The sequence below is a fragment of the Mastomys coucha genome, unplaced genomic scaffold (genome assembly GCF_008632895.1).
Source record: "Mastomys coucha isolate ucsf_1 unplaced genomic scaffold, UCSF_Mcou_1 pScaffold21, whole genome shotgun sequence".
NCBI lineage: Eukaryota > Metazoa > Chordata > Mammalia > Rodentia > Muridae > Mastomys > Mastomys coucha.
In genome coordinates, this window is record NW_022196904.1 from 149,945,573 (window position 1) to 149,961,902 (window position 16,330).

The 16,330-nt window shown below is 40.7% G+C and overlaps 2 protein-coding genes across 5 annotated transcripts in view; both read left to right on the forward strand.

Moving 5' to 3' along the window:
• The window catches only part of Carnmt1 (carnosine N-methyltransferase 1), a 33,750-nt gene extending 29,671 nt beyond the window's left edge, over nucleotides 1–4,079 (forward strand). For all 3 annotated transcript variants that reach the window (XM_031389888.1, XM_031389886.1, XM_031389887.1), the window contains exons 7-8: nucleotides 601–704; nucleotides 1,568–4,079. In XM_031389888.1, the coding sequence (XP_031245748.1) occupies nucleotides 601–704; nucleotides 1,568–1,669 (206 nt within the window). In that variant the 3' untranslated portion in view covers nucleotides 1,670–4,079. The remainder of the gene's footprint in view (nucleotides 1–600; nucleotides 705–1,567) is intronic.
• A 5,694-nt stretch (nucleotides 4,080–9,773) lies between these two features.
• CUNH9orf40 (chromosome unknown C9orf40 homolog) lies at nucleotides 9,774–14,759 on the forward strand. Of its 2 annotated transcripts, none has more exons than XM_031389890.1 (2): nucleotides 9,774–10,291; nucleotides 13,383–14,759. In XM_031389890.1, exons 1-2 carry the CDS (start codon nucleotides 9,947–9,949, stop codon nucleotides 13,536–13,538), a joined length of 501 nt encoding a protein of 166 aa, XP_031245750.1. In that variant the 5' UTR covers nucleotides 9,774–9,946; the 3' UTR covers nucleotides 13,539–14,759. The 2 variants fall into 2 exon arrangements, with proteins under 2 accessions (XP_031245750.1, XP_031245751.1); XM_031389891.1 differs by having other exon boundaries at nucleotides 13,386–14,759.
• The last annotated feature ends 1,571 nt before the right edge of the window (nucleotides 14,760–16,330 follow it).

Below are 16,330 nucleotides of genomic sequence, written 5' to 3' on the forward strand. Positions count from 1 at the left end.
AAAAAAATACTCTTTTGAAGAGTGTGGTAACATAAATTATACTCATGGTCATTTATTCTAGTGGTTTAGGTAGGGTAAAAATAGATGGAAGCCAGCATGACTAGATCTCCAGCATTTGAGAGGCTGAGGCAGGAGAATCTGTTGTTCAGGGTCTTCTGGGCTATATTGACAAACCCTACCTAAAAACTAAAGGAGAAGAAAATGTTTTTATATAGGACAGAAAGGCCTCTTAGGAGCAGAAATGGTCTCCCTTGTTACTTATTCCTTGCTTTTTCTTTCTTTCCTTCTTTCTTTCTTTTTTTTTTTTTTAAATCTCAGTATGTTGTCTGAAGACTGTAAGTGGAGCAAGTTGGATGTAGGATTTATTTTTAACTCATCTAGGGTAATCTGAAGATAAAGTTGTGACATGAAGATGTTTTCTTAGCTGAAACTGATTGATTTTTGTTTCAGAGGTTTGAACAATTGTCCTTAGCAAATATAGTGGTTCTTTTCATTTTTATACTATTTCCTATTCAACTAGTTCATCTGGAATTTAGTATATAAAGCTATTAATGCATGCTTAAGTTCATGTAACTCATTTATAGTATCTTCAAACCATAGGTCCTTTACTATACCATTTTGAAAACCTGGCAAATGAACTGTCTATAGAATTGAGCTATGAGGATATTAAAAATGTTGTTCTGCAGTATGGATTCCAGCTAGAGGTAAGAATGGAAAGACACAGGGCCAAAATGTTTAACTTGGAAAGACTTTAAACAAGAATTTAGGCATTATAGCAGTGACTGTCTTGGCTTCTTCACTTCTTTTTCTCCTCCAGATAAAGAGATTAATTTTTAAAAGCTTTCTTTTTTTTTAAAGTTTTTTTTTTTTAATTTTTATTTATTTTATGTGTATGAGTACACTGTAGCTGTACAGATGGCCATGATTTATCATGTGTGTGGCTGCTGGGAATTGAACTCAGGACCGCTGCCAGCCCCGCTCGCTCCGGCCCAATTCACTGTAGCTGTCTTCAGACACTCCAGAAGAGGGCGTCAGATCTCATTATGGGTGGTTGTGAGCCACCATGTGGTTTCTGGGATCCAAACTCAGGACCTTCGGAAGAGCAGTCAGTGCTCTTACCCGCTGAGCCATCTTGCTAGCCCCTAAAAAGCTTTCTTAATTGTAAAGATTTGGGACATTATGTATGTAGAGGGAACACTGTAATTCCTGTTGAAATAGACTTTCAATAATGGTAGCTGACAGATGGCCCCTGGGTAATCACTCATTGACAGATACCAGTAGACGAGACTCTGGAAGAGGTAGACAGTGAGAAGAGGTATCAAAGAAATGGTTGTCTGTATATTATTTTCATCTCCCCTGGCCTTTTCATCTCCTCCACACCATATTTGTACTTGGAGGTATGATACTGAACTTACATGACCTGTTATTTTGTAAAGAGATTATGGGTGCCACTAGTCTGGGGATCTGTTTAAATATGCTTACGATAGTGTCTACAACTACTAATTTTTTGGTATTTGCTAATAGTGTTGCCATCATGAGCTTATTATGATTTTTGTTTGTATTACAGGTGGAAAAAGAATCGGTATTGTCAACATATACTGTGAATGATCTCTCTATGATGAAATACTACTATGAATGTGTTTTGTTTGTGGTCCGGAAGCCACAATAATGGTCTTAAGTGGTATTACCCAGAAAAACATTTAATGAGAGTAAATGCTGAAATAAACAACTCACAGTCAACTGTCAGTGATAACAGACACAACCTCAAATCAGTGGTGCCTTCTTATTCCTAACAAAATTTACAAAGTGTCTATTTTCTTAATGATGTCTATTGCTTTTTTCAGAAATATACTATACCATGCAAATTTATACCACACAAGTTAAAAAAAAAAGGAAGACAATATCTCCCATGCAGATATCTTATGGAGGAACTATCTTCAAGTACTTCTTTCTTTGAAGCCCCGAATTGTCTTTCTTTAAGAAAGTAAACATAAATTCTAGTTTTCATGAAGCTACTGCAAGTCTGCCATATTAGTGACTGACCATACTAAAGTCCATAATGATCTCCTTTTCGTGTCTAGCATTGCCTGTGTTACTTTTAAAAGGATCTTCTGTCATCTTTAACGTCTGGAACTGGAATTGTTCTCATTGGACCTAAGTAAAGTATACTTAGAGAATTAAACTATTCTTTCATCATTCAAATTAGTTTTTTTTTTTAGCTCAGCTGCATTTAGAGAACATCAAATATGTCATGTATGAAATGCTAAATCAGTTATCTCACAGGTTGAAATTCATGAAATACAGTATCAGAGAAAGTCTTTGTCTATGTTAAACTGAATGTTATATTAATCCCTGGATCCCTTTGAAATGTATAAATATCAATATTCGGAGGTCCAAAAGCTTCTTTTATAAAGCAGTGTTAAGAAACTGGAAAAAAAAGAATAAAATCTGTCCATCTGAAATACATAATTTTGAATTAGAAATTAATTACAAAGTTTGTCAGTGTGATGTTTACAATGATGTTTATAAAGTATGTGGCTTATGAAAGCAAGCACTTTTTTAGTTAACATGTATTCTAGTAAAAATTATGATAGAATTGATGTGAGAAGTTCTGAGTATGAAATTCAGGGATAAATTTATGCCTGTGGTCTGTGTGTTCAGTATCCTAGGCACCAGCCATTCATGGAATTTCAGATTAATACTAATTTTGTCCCTGATAGAGTTGGAGTTGAAACAGTGTGTGCTGCTTTAATTTTCTACCTCTAGGGAGGCCTGCTCAGAGGGAGTTTTCCTTGTTAGCTTCAATGCTTGTTATTCTGTTTCCATTAGCTAGGAAAGCAGAGGTGGACAGTGTTTTAACTTCTACAAGAAAAGAAAGTTCTTGCTGAGTGAAAGTTTCACAAATGTGTGACCTCTGTGACATCTGGATTAGATGAATTTACTATGTATTGGTGACATAACTGCCTTGTTGCCATGCTTGAATAGGAAGCCTTAAGTCTTTGAGCCTTTGTGTTGCTTAGGTTTGAGAGTCAATAGGATCTGGTATCTTTCTAGGTGAGAGTTGTACACAGTATGGGAATTTTGTCATCTGTCCTTCCATCATGCAGTACATGGCTCCACAGAGCAAATTTTACTTCTTAGGCTATATAAATCCATAGTCTAGTTTTCTTTTAAAATCATTTCTTGTTCTTCCATTGCTCACTACTTTACAAATGTTCATTTGATGGAAATTCTTATCACTATGTATAAAGGGGGGAAATGGGGAAATATTCTCTCAGAATTATTTTTTTAAGGGGAAAAAAAAACCTAACCTAAAAGAAATGTATTTTAAAAGTCATCCAGTGAAGAGCAAGGAATGCATGCTTTTTAAGTTGCTATGTAGGAATGCTTTTAAGATAAGAACAGACTGACACCAGAGGGTTAGTTTTGTTACCTAAGGATTTTTTTTTCTGTTATGTTTTACTCTTTAATATTATTACTTACATTTCTAAATTATGTATTTTACTTAACTCTGAAATCATTTATTTCATTTATTTTTTTCTTCATATCATGAATATTTAAAAAATATTCCTTATAAATTTGCATCATTTTTTCTCTTGTGGCTTTTGAAGTTAATATATTCTAAACTTGAAAATATAGTATCAATAATAGAAGTGTCATTGGAGGAGTTTAATTTTGTATTTTTTATACTTAGGTCTAGCTATTAACGTGTATAAGCCTTGCAATTTAAAAATTTTTTTTCTTAAATTAGTGCTATACACAAATGTTCTCATTTTAATAAGGTGATCATATGCTTGCTGTTTTTAAATTTACATTTTCTGAGGTGATGAAGATTTGGGTTCTGATCAATGAGCAAGATAGGGCATATAAAATATACAGGGAGGCTGCTGAACTCACAGTATGAAATGATCATGTCTGGGAACTGTACAGTGTATGGGATTTATATGTAATTCACATTCTAAATGTCGCTAGAAAGGTTGAATTGGAAGCTTCATGTCTGCATGAAATTTCCTATATTTTTAATGTGTATATGGACTTAATTTTACTTTAAATATTAAAGTCTACCAATTGCTACAACAGTTCTTGGTTGTTTCCCTCAATGTAATATTGGCCATAATGGGAATGTTATTTGAGCACATTTCTCAACTCTTTGTTAGCCTTTTCTTGTATGCTTCTAGAAATTCAATGAGTATTTGAGCTTTGAGTTTACCAAGGTGTGTAGTCTATTCTCACTTCGTTTCATTCATGTTCAGTATAATGAACTTGGAATCTTCCAAGGAACAAGATTAGTCTTGATCCTTAATTTGTTAAATGAGAGAATAAACCACAAAGGCTAAAAGCAGAAAAAAAAACGTTTCAAGAAGAGCACTTTTATCATCTGGGGTCACTTCTCTGAACTCTTATCAACTGGGTGAGTAGTGTCTCTGAGTACTTCTGCCAGACAACTCTACAGTGCTTCAGCAGAAGGCTACTGGGTGAGGACTTCACTCTTCATTCTAACTTGGAATTTTCTCCACCCCGAGTTGTTTCTCTCTGTATTGTCAATTTTTTGTTTCTATGACAACATACCTTTAAAGTAAAAGGATAATGGGTTTATTATTTTGTCTCACACCTTCACTCCTTGCTCCCTTGGCTGTGTGTGTGTGTGTGTGCACACACACACGCACATGTGCACAGCAGAATATGAGGGTAAAGAGCATGGAGTAGGGTGAAGCTGCTCACCTCGTCGCCGTGAAGCAGAGGCACTTCTGGGAAGCAGAGGGAGCTGGAGGTCGAAAGGGCCAGAACAGAAATCCCAGGAGCATGTTCCCTTAAAGTTAGATTCACCTCGTAGACTTCACCTCCCAATCGTAACTCCATCAAGTATGAAGCTGTCAAAGGAATAGTCTATTCATGAAGTCAGAGCCTTCACCACTAAACAATCACTGGGGACCAAACCCTTATCACGTGTACCATTGAGGGGCTTTTTTAGACTCTGTCCCTGCCGCATTCAGCCACCCACAAAACTGCAGAAGTTTCCCGGGGTGCCCTGACCTTGGCACACTGTCATAGGAAGTGGAAGAAATTGGGAGAGCTTATCCAATTCCATCTTCTGCCTCATTACTGACAGAAGTGTTGAGAACAGGAATCTGCTGCATCTTATTTTTGTTGCATCTATTGTATGTGTGTAGCTTCACCAGCCACAACATGATGGTGAATGTCAGAGGATTATTTCTCAGTTGGTTTTCTTCTACCTTATACAGGGCCTGAACTCAGGTTGTTAGGATTGGCAGCATGCATTATATACCAAATTATAGGACAGTCAGAATTGGTAGAAGAGAACTGTTTGGTCAGTATGATAGGTAGCAAGGAGGTTATGTTTTACATAAACAGTACAAAGTTTAAACACAGACTCTGAAGACCAGTTGAAATTGCACATTACCTTTTAGAGCAACTATCAAATATTAATGCAAAGAGGTACAGCTAAAATGCTAAATTAAAATGAAACTTAAAACATTCAGGTTATTTAATAGAAGTGAAAATAATTCAAAAGTGTTTCAAACCTCAAGAACAATAAAAACAACATACCAGAATTGCAGCCTGTAGCTGAGGCAGGAATACTAGGAGAATTACAGCTTACATGTTAGCATTGGAAAAGAAGACAGCTAGTCCTGCTGTGTGTCCACAATCCTAGCATCTGCTTCAGCAATACAGTAAGTTGAGGTGGGTTAACAATTAGACTATACTCAATTTTAGGCTCCATGAGAACAAACTAGAGAAGAAGAAGAAGAAGAAAAAAAAAACCCAACAAATTGAACAGAAATCAGCGAAATGAAAAATAGAGAACTATGAATAAAATATACTAAGTAGGTAAAGTGGACACATTTCCTTGACTATGTAGATTGCTCCACCCCAGGACAAAGTAACCACACGTGCTACTTTCAAGGTCTTGTCAAGACATGGGCAAAAAGATGCAAAGTTGTAAGTTAAACCTGGCCAAAAGATAGAAGCTATCATGAAAACTATAAGATTCTAATGAAGTACATTTAAAAATCTAACTACAGCTCTTGAATAAGGAGTGCACGTGTTATTGTAAAGAGGGAAATTCTCCCCCAATCCATCTGTAATTCCACTGTAATTCAAAAGACCCAACAGAAATGCTACAGATGGTTCCATATGGAAGAGCCAGGGGCCAAGAATAATTAGTGCAGACAATACTGAAAAAAGTCAAGGATTGCCCTACAGCTGTCAAAACCTCTTAACAGATTTGCTCACGGCACGGATCAAAGGACATCTTGCTGGAGTCTGCTCCCTCCGTCATACTGGTCACAAGGATTGGACTCAGGTTCTTAGGCTTGGAAGTAAGCAGTTTTACTGTCAAACCTGCTTATTAAGCTGTAACCATGTTGATACCACTTATATGAGACAAATTGCAAAGAGAAAAGTTGAATTGAGTAGCCAACCCTGTAAATTTCAGGTTAGCATGGAGTAGGAACTGCACAACTGTGAGCAAGGACATCTGTCCTTTATGGGAATGGAACGGACAGACATCCCTCTCAACATTCACAGACAAATGTTTGTGCATACACACTTGATTCCAAGTCAATGAAGGACTTAAGTATGGAAAGAATATAGGAAACTAAAATGTTTAGACAAAACTAAATATTTAGGCAAACTAAGACATGGAAGATGTATGTATTTTGCTACATTAAAATTTAAGCCATGTAAGGGCCAATGAGATTGCTCCGTGGGTTAAGGAATGTGCCACTGGGTATGACCATCTGAATTTGATCCCTGGGACTCACAAGATGGAAAGGAGAGAACCAACTTTTACAACTTGTTCTCTGACTTCCACATGTGTACTGTGCTGTGGCATGTACATGTGCAAACATAATAAATGTAATGAATGCAATATAAAAATAAAGTTAAGGGCTGGAGAGATGGCTCAGTGGTTTAGAGTGGTGACTGCTCTTGTAGAGGTCCTGAGTTCAATTCCCAGAAACCAAATAGTAGCTCACAACCATCTGTAATAGGATCCCATGCCCAGTTCTGGTGTGTCTGAAGACAGCTATGGTGTACTCATATACATAAAAGAAAAGATGGAAGAAAGGAAGAAGGAAAGAAGGTTAAGGCTGGCCCTGGTATTTCACATTTATTTATTTATTAATTATATGCAAGTACACCATAGCTCTCTGAAGACATACCAGAAGAGGGTGTCAGATCTCATTATGGATGTTTGTGAGCCACCATGTGGTTGCTGGGATTTGAACTCAGGTCCATTGGAAGAGCAGTCAGTGCTCTTAACCACTGAGCCATCTCTCCAGCCCCAATATTTCACATCTTTAATTCCAGTTCTCAAGAGGCAGAGGCATGTGGATATATGTGAGGCCAGCCAGGGATACATATTAAGACCCTGTCTTAAAATAGAATAATTCACCATACAATGAAAAAAGATACAGATTAGTAGTAGTTGGTATTTCTAACACCAACTATTACCAGAGAAAATGTTTTCTAGGGTACTAAACAAGGTTCTCACAAACCAGAGAAAAGGGACATCTGGTCTAGTTTTCAAAGAGGGCTAAAAATGCAACATGCCTTAAGTGAAGTCTAGCCATCCAACCTGGGCCACACAGGCACTAGAGTTCAGGTGGTAAGTCTTGAGGCACAGATGGTAGTGTAAGGATCAATCTCTTACAGCAGACCAAACCCAAAGAAAAATAGGACGGGTCATTTGAACCCCATATAAGTGTAGACTTTGTTAGCAAAGAACACCATTAACTATAACAAGGATTCCTGTACTAAAACCAAAAATCTATAAATACAAAAAACATTTCCAGCTTCACTGGGTGAGATGCAAATTGAGGCCACAATGAGATACCATTTCGCATTGGCCATATTGTTTGCTGATGAGGATGTAAAATAATAATAGTAATAATAATAAATAACCTCTGGTGTATCAAAAGCACTTTGTAATAAATCCATACAATGCATTTTTGAACAATGCTCTTAGCATTTATAGATTTTGCTTTTTGAGACAGAGTCTCTCTGTGTAGTCCTGACTGTCCTGGAACTAGATCTGTAAACCAGACTGGCCTCAAACTCACAGACTGTCTCTGCCTCCCTAGTGCTAGGATTAAAAGATCTTAGTGTGCAACAGCACCACTAAGATAAAGCTTTTTAAAATGATGCACTCTCATGTGTTTTCACAGGCACATGTTATGGCAAAATGCCACATCTGAAATATAAGCAGCTTATTGTATGTCAGTTAGACCTTAGTATATCTTAAAATATTAGCAAAACCAAAAGCGTCTTAGAAATACAGATAGGTGAATGGATAGTGGGGGAAATTACAAAGAATAACTCCAAATCTGAAACAGGATTACTTGGGCATAGGAAAGAGAAACAGGTGGCAGTGAGGAGCCACACAGATGCTCTTTCCCTTCTGAAACCAGGCGAGGGACACGCGTATTATTACGGTCATTTTAGCCATGCATATGCTTTATACTATCTTGTGTACATATGCTAAGTTCCACAAGGAATGGAGGGTGTGGGCAGCAAGATTCTGAGAGAACAGAAGGAACAAACCTGCCCATGCTGTATTCTATCATTCTGGAATAAGATCTTCACACAACAAATCTAAAGGACTAAGTTCTTTCATGTCTCATCTGTGTCACTAGTTTGAAAATGGCAATGGCGAATCTGCCATTTGTTTCAGGTGGAAGAATTACCAACTGCAAACAGGAATTGGAGAGATCAAACAAAAGCTATGGTACACTTCCCATAACATTGTCTGTGCTAGTTAATACTTGCTGTCCTCCCACAAATGCAAACTGTGATGGGTTTGCTTCAACCAGTATTTTAGTCTTGGTAAAAGCAGAAAGATAGAGCGCTTGCCTCCCATGCCCGAGGCCGTAGGTTCAATCCCCAGTGCTGTAAGGAAGTTTCTGTGTGTAGATCTACATCTAGATAGATGTTTAAGCATGCACATGGCACATATTAGTAAGTACACCCATACACGTCTTTTTTGTTTTTGTTTTTTTTAAAGATTCTCAGTTCTTATCAGCTAAAACAGACCTTCCATTCTCTAGAAAGAATGTTTCTCCAGAGTGTTGAAGGCCTTATTTTTTTCCCTTAGTTTTGTTTCGTTACTGTGTTTTCTTCATTTCCTTACAGCACTGCTGATAGAACCTAAGAGTAGACGAGATTTATTTATTTATTATATGTAAGTACACTGTAGCTGTCTTCAGACACCCCAGAAGAGGACATCAGATCTCATTCCAGGCGGTTGTGAGCCAGCATGTGGTTGCTGAGATTTGAACTCACGTCCTTCGGAAGAGCAGTCGGCACTCTTAACCCCTGAGCCATCTCTCCAGCCCTTGAGTTACTTTTTTGCTTTTACCAAAAAGCCTGAAGTTCCGGCGGAAGCAAACCCATCACGGTTTGCATTTCTCTGCCAGACACCGTCCACTGGAAAGGACTTGGAATCTGCGGGCCCAGCAAGCACTTCCGCCGCACGAGGCTCTCAACACAGAGGAAAGGGCGCCAGCCCACTTTCCACCGGGTCCTCTGAGACCGCGGGGTCTTCCGATCGCTCCTGCCCGTGTCCTCGCCCGTTCGCTCAGGGACAGAGAATGCACACGCGCGAACCCGAACAACTGTGCAAATACAAATACCGCCGCCAGGGTGCAGCAGCCTCCTACAAGCCACATCCCCATGCCCCGCCCCTTCAGGGGGCGCACTTCCGGCCGCAAGGGCGCTCGGGAACGCGAGCCGCGAACCTCCACCAACCAGCTGCGGCGTTGGATGGGCGCAGGTGCGCGCGCATCACAGCGCAGGTTCGAATCTCCGGCGCTGCGCTGTGCTGCGGCTCTCCAACGTCCCGTCCACCCTCGGGACGGCCCAGCGCCCAGCTCCGTTCCGCCCTCCGCCCTCCGGCCGCAGCCCGCGCGACCCCCTTGCCTGGCCCATGGCCAAGCGGCGTGCGGCTGAGCCGCTCACGTTCCGCGTGCCTTGGAAGCGGCTCCTGCTCAGCGACTTCCCGGAGGAGCCGCCGCTCTGGGTCCCGCCGTCTGGGGCGGCTCGGCCCCTCAAGCGCCAGGGGGACGCGGGGACCATGGCGGAGCCTGCGTCTGCGCCCCGCAAGCGACGCGGTGGTGGGGACGACCGACAGGAGCTGCAGGGCTGTAGCCTGGAGCCCGGAGAGCCACCTCCGGACGAGCAGGAGGAACCCCGAGTCAGCCGGGCCGTGGGCGGCGGCGACAGGGTAGAGGGCGCGGGCACCTCGCAGGTAGCCGACGAGGTGCACAGCCAGGTAGGTCCGCTGCTCACTAGCCGGGAGCCCGGTCCCAGGCCGCGGCAAGTCGGGTCATCGAGGGGCCAGACGGGCTGGACCCCTGAGGGTTCGGCTCAGTGACAAACGGGAGAAGCGTTTGATTTGATGGCGAATGTTGTAGAACTTCTGGCAAGCTTCCCAGTAGTATTCATCAGAAGACCCGTTAACTCACAGTGTTCAGTGCGATGGGAATGAATTGTTGGACTCACTTTCCTCCCCGCTGCTTTGTTTTGGTAGTCGCTAGCCATGTGATCCCAGAATACGCTAGAAATATAACCTAACCAAACTTATGTGTTCTAAGTGTAAAAGAGTAGGAGCTCAAAATATGGTTAAGATAAAGGGTTAGGGTCTGAGCTGTGTTTCACAACGAAGTAACTTGCCCCATATCGTGTGTACTGTTAATTGTATTTTAGACATGTGACTAGAAAACTTCAAGTGATTTTATAACCCACATTATGTATGTATCAAACAGCTTTGGCCTGACTTAAGGACTCAAGAGCCTTTGAAGTAGTCTTGGGTAAGTTGGTGGAGCTTGGGGTGAAGAAGCAAGCGTAATTCTTAAAACTCCCCAAACCACCTTGGAATGCATCTGCCCAATGTCTTTTTGTAGTTATTTTATAACAAAGTTGATAAGATAACAGAAGTTTTTTTCTTCGTGTAGCCCTGGCTGTCCTGGACCAGGCTGTCCTGGAACCCTGAGATCCACATACTTCTTGCCTTCCGAGTGCTGAGATTAAAGGCGTTCAGAGAGATTATCTTTCAATACTACAGTCACTGTTTTTAGGTGAAGCTACCGGTTTCTTAAAACAGAAATCGTCATATTCTTCCAGAACTATTGGATGTAACTGCAGTCAGTCTACTTACACGTGCACATGTGATGAGAGAGTGTGACGGACTGGCCAAGGGAGCTTTCAGTAAGCGGACACCACACCAGCTTGTCCTTGCTAGACAGTTGGCTAGACCTGACTTCTCTTACTTACCTTGTGTTAGCAGCCAGCAGAAGACCATGAGGCCCAGGAGTGTTCTGGCAGGCTTGCTTCTTGAGTTCCTTCTCTTCTGCAGAACCATGAGAAGATACGAATTCTCCATCTTTCTTGCCTCCAAAGACAAAGTTTTGTTTTAAGAGCTAATCACCCAGGAGAAAAAGATGTAACAAAAAGCAAACTGGTGTCAGTGTCAGCCTGATTTCTCCTTGCTCATATTAGAGCTTAAATCCTTGCCCTAACGCTATATATTACACCACGCCACAGATGTCTTCTTTCCAGGCCTGATGCTTGTCTGCTTTGTGTTGTCAAGCTATAAATATATATATACACGTGGGTGTGGGTGTGGGTATATATATATCACACACACACACATATACATATATATATACACACACACACATACTACAGACAAAGCCATGAGTGCATATGTTATATATAAGCCGTATTTTTAATAACAATATAATTTTATGCAGATCAGAGCTAATATTGTATAGTATGGTTAAATAATAGTAGAAATATTTTACTAGAGAAATAGTTCATGACACATTATTAAGGATGTGTAATGCCTAGCAATAGTGAGCATTTAGTATGCTCACAGTGATCCTAATTCATGCTTCTAATGCGATAGGGTTGACAATTTTTGTCACAGTTATTCAAACTTGACCCATTTCTCTACAGTTTTTTGTTTGTTTGCTTTTTTGTTTTGTTTTGTTTTTGTTTTTGTTTTTGTTTTTTTTCAAGACAGGGTTTCTCTGTATAGCCCTGGCTGTCCTGGAACTCATTCTATAGACCAGGCTCACCTTGAACTCAGAAATCTACCTGCCTCTGCCTCCTAAGTCCTGAGATTAAAGGTGCGTGTGCCACCACTGCCTGGCTTCTCTACAGTTTTTATGGTATGTGTGTGTGTGAGTGCGCTGAGCCACCCTACTGACCTACATCTTTTGACTTTATTGCATCTTTATCCCTTATTAAATTCCTATAAGACTAATTCTTTCAGCCTTAAAAGGCTGACTGCAGGGCTGCTGCATGTGGCCCTACTGTTTACCCTGGTCTCCATGTTGCCATGTGGCCCCTGAGCATTGACATGTAACCACTTTTGAATAGTGCTAGAAGTGTAAGATACACTTTTAATTCGGAAAAGAATGCATCATACCATTAAGTTTTGAAATGTTGAAACAATATTTTGGCTATACTAGGATAAGTAAGATTAAAGTTAATTTCACTTGGTTTTGTTTCTTTTTCATAGTTAGAACAATATGTACACGTGACTGTCATTTCCTGTGAACAGTGTTTTGGTGTTGTGGTAGCAAGCATCAACTTAACACTGTGTAGGAAGGCTTTGATCTGACCAGGGTGCTCAGATTGGGAATTAGCACCCATCAGCCGGTGTGGGGCTCCAGGGCAGTTCTGTTTACATGGAGTATTTCGAGGATATGTCAATTTTAACATCATTACATAAAGTAATTTTGTAATCATTTAAGGTAAACTGCTTAATGCCTGGTAGACCTGTTTTGTCAGTCATTCCAATTGTCAGTTCATTGTTTTTCACTTTATCTTGTTTAGATCCCTAAGCTTTACTGAAGGTCATGAAATATTATGACCTCTATGTTAATCTCAATCCTAAACATCATTGAAAAGGTAGGTTATAAAGGTATATATATGTGTTTTTTAAATCTTATATTTTTCATTTAAACACTGGCTACTTTTCCAGAGGGACCAGGTGCAATTCTAAAACTCACAGGATGGCTTAAGAATAGTCTGTTAGAAACTCCACTTGGGAGGTAGAGGCAGGTGGAGTTCTGAGTTCAAGGCCAGCCTGATCTACAGAGTGAGTTCCAGTACAGCCAAGGCTACACAGAGAAACCCTGTCTCGGACCCCCCTCTCAGGCTATCCCACTGAAACAAAGCAGTTATTTCCTGGTATGTGGTTGTGTGTATACGTGTGTACGTGTGTGTGTGTGTACGTGTGTGTGTGTACGTGTGTACGTGTGTGTGTGTGTGTGTGTGTGTGTGTGTGTGTGTGTGTGTTGAGGGACTGTCATTTTCTAAGCCAGTGATATTTTTATCTTTCTCCTTTCTTAAAGCAGAATGAAGAGTTTTGGCAGTATAATACATTCCAGTATTGGAGGAACCCTCTACCACCTCTTGATCTGGCAGCTCTTGAAGATGTGAGTGCAAGCAGCCTGACAGAAACCCTTGAGGACAAGAAGGAAGGAGTTGAGGTTGACATGGAGTCCTGACAGAGAGATCTGAAGAAATGGGATCCGTTGAATTTGAGGAGACCTAAAGGAAAAGTTCTTTTCCATACTTGACATGGTACTTTTTTCAAACCTGAAAAATGAAGAAGAGTTTTGGAGTAAATAACTAATTACTATTGAATCTCCTAGTGGAGAGTTGTCAAGGATGTGGTACAGCTGCAGACAAAATACTTTGTATGCATTTTTAATGAAAAAAAAACCACTTTGTTCGTGCTCTTGACTTTGAAGATGCTTATCTTGGAAAAGGAGGTTTTGACAGTTTTAGAGGAAGCACTCAGGTCTTCTGTACTTGTCCTGTCACATGTCCCTCTGCACCACAAAGCTTATTTGTGGTACAAGGAATGAACACGTTTATACAGCTGATATAATAAATGCTTCCTAGGACATCTTATTAGTTCCCATTGGTTGAACAGAGACGGGTATCTATGCAAAATTAAAGTGTGAGATTCTTTCTGAAAGCTAACCTTGTTTTAAAAGAGTGTAAATTTAAACTAGTGAGAACTTCCATTTGGGTAGCTTGTCTTAACTGTCACTATTTGCTGTTTATTAAAACAGTAGAGACAATGAATATAGTCAAACAATGGGTAAAGCACAGCAGGAAGCAGGTGCCTGCCCTTCCCCCCTCTTTCTGAGATGAATGAAATGATCTAGTCAGTTTACTGATTTCTGTTTTGAGGACTTTTTTTATATTGTTTATATTACTTTAGACCTGTAGTTCTCAACACTGATAGCACTTTAACCATCTCTGCTCGAGCGCTGGTCTTAGAGAGATCCCATTCAATTATTTGAAGGTGGCTTTACACATAGGTTTTTGTTTTGTTTTTTTTTTTGCACTGACTGTATTCCTGTATCGTGCAGATGGGGCAGAACCACTAGACTAACAGCTTTCCCTGTCTACAGGAGGTCACTAGTGCGAGCTGCAGCAATGCCTCTTCCTTAGTTTTGTCCTTACTTTGTTATGTTATTTGATTTGTCATTACTAAGTTATTATGTTACAATTTTATTTTTAATAAAGTACATTGTTTATGTTTGAGGTATGTATCAATGACTAATTTTTGTATTGGATTCAGAATGCTGGCTTTGTTACTGAATAGTTTTGTCTATATTTCTGTATTTTTGACATTAAATCCAATCCAAAATTCAGAAAAGATAGTTGATGTCAATGAGAGGAAAACCAAGAAATAATAAATAGTATCTACCTCAGAGTGACTACTTTTTAAAATGTTATGTTTAACTAGCATACTCTGGTTGGTCCCCACCAGTCTGCCCACCCACCCCCAACTGCCCGCCCAGGCTTCCCTGATGGTTTTCTGTCCACAGACTACTTGTATGTCACTTTCTTTGAGCCTCTTCGCCTCCTTTCCTTACACTTTTCCTGCCTCTTGGGACGTTGTCTTCTTCACCTGTTGTGATGAAATACTGTGACACAAGCAGCTTAGGTCAGCAAAGGTCTCCTGAGCTCAATGTGACGGCCTAGTCCACCATGAGGAAGGAAGTCGAAGCATCGAGAGCCTGAGGGAGCTGAGCACACTGCGTCCACTGTCAAGCAGGAGGCAAGGAATGCTTGTGTACTCTCAGCTAACCTTTTAGAATCATGCCTTTATTTGTGTATGTTTGTAGACACTTTTTTTTGTTTTTTTTGTTTTTTTTTTTTCGAGACAAGGTTTCTCTGTATAGCCCAGACTCTCCTGGAACTCACTGTAGACCAGGCTGGCCTCAAACTCAGAAATCCACCTGCCTCTGCCTCCCAAGTGCTGGGATTAAAGTGCCACCACTGCCCTGGCTTTTGAAATGGTTTTTTTGGGTGACCACCTTTGTGTTAACTGTGTGGTGGTCAGTGAGCAACTTAAAAAGTGGCCATCTTTTCACTGTATGGTCTCCGGGCACCAAACTCAGGTCATCAAGTTTGGAAGCAAGTACCTGTACCTGCTGAGCCAGCTTGCTTTTTATATGGTCCAGGATTCCAGCCCAAAGAATGGTTCCACCCACAATGGCGGGACCGCCTGCCCCTCAATTAGGATCAAAATAATTCCTCACAGATGTGCCCAGAATCCCACCTCCTAAATGACTATACATTTTTTTTCAAGTTGACAACACCATCACAGACCCCTGTCCAATTCATGACACATGTCTGTGCCTCACCCCTAATAAATGTATGCGTAAGTTAGAAGCAAATCTTTTTTTTGTTTGTTTGTTTGTTTTTCGAGACAGGGTTTCTCTGTATGGCCCTGGCTGTCCTGGAATTCACTCTGTAGACCAGGCTGGCCTCGAACTCAGAAATCTTCCTGCCTCTGTCTCCCAAGTGCTGGGATTAAAGGTGTGCGCCACCACCACCCGTCTAGAAGCAAATCCTTAAGAGAAGGTTTGGTATTTGTTTTTCTGAACTTGGGTTACTTACTTAGTTCTTTCCACTCCATACATTTTCCTACCACTTCACTTTTCTTTTTGATGGTGTTGATGTACCACATTCTTTATGGATAGACACTGAGGCTGATTCCGTTTGCCCTCTTGTGGCTATGGCAGGAGTAACCACGGACATCCACATATCTCTAATAGGATACAGAGACTTCTGGGCACATGCTCAGAAGTGGTATAGCTGCCTCCTGTGGTGGCTCTATCTCTGCTTTAGGGGTGGTTGTTTTGTTTTGAGAACTCTGTTAGTGGCTGTGGCTGCAGTAGTTTACACTCTCACAAATAACGAGGATTCCAGCCGGGCGGTGGTGGCGCACACCTTTAATCCCAGCACTTGGGAGGCAGAGGCAGGCGGATTTCTG

Excerpts from the sequence above, each read along its gene's own strand:
- CUNH9orf40 (XM_031389890.1), top strand. The coding sequence starts at position 9,947 with ATGGCCAAGCGGCGTGCGGCTGAGCCGCTCACGTTCCGCGTGCCTTGG. Across the intron at positions 10,292-13,382 it reads CCGACGAGGTGCACAGCCAG|CAGAATGAAGAGTTTTGGCA; the intron begins GTAGGTCCGCTG and ends CCTTTCTTAAAG.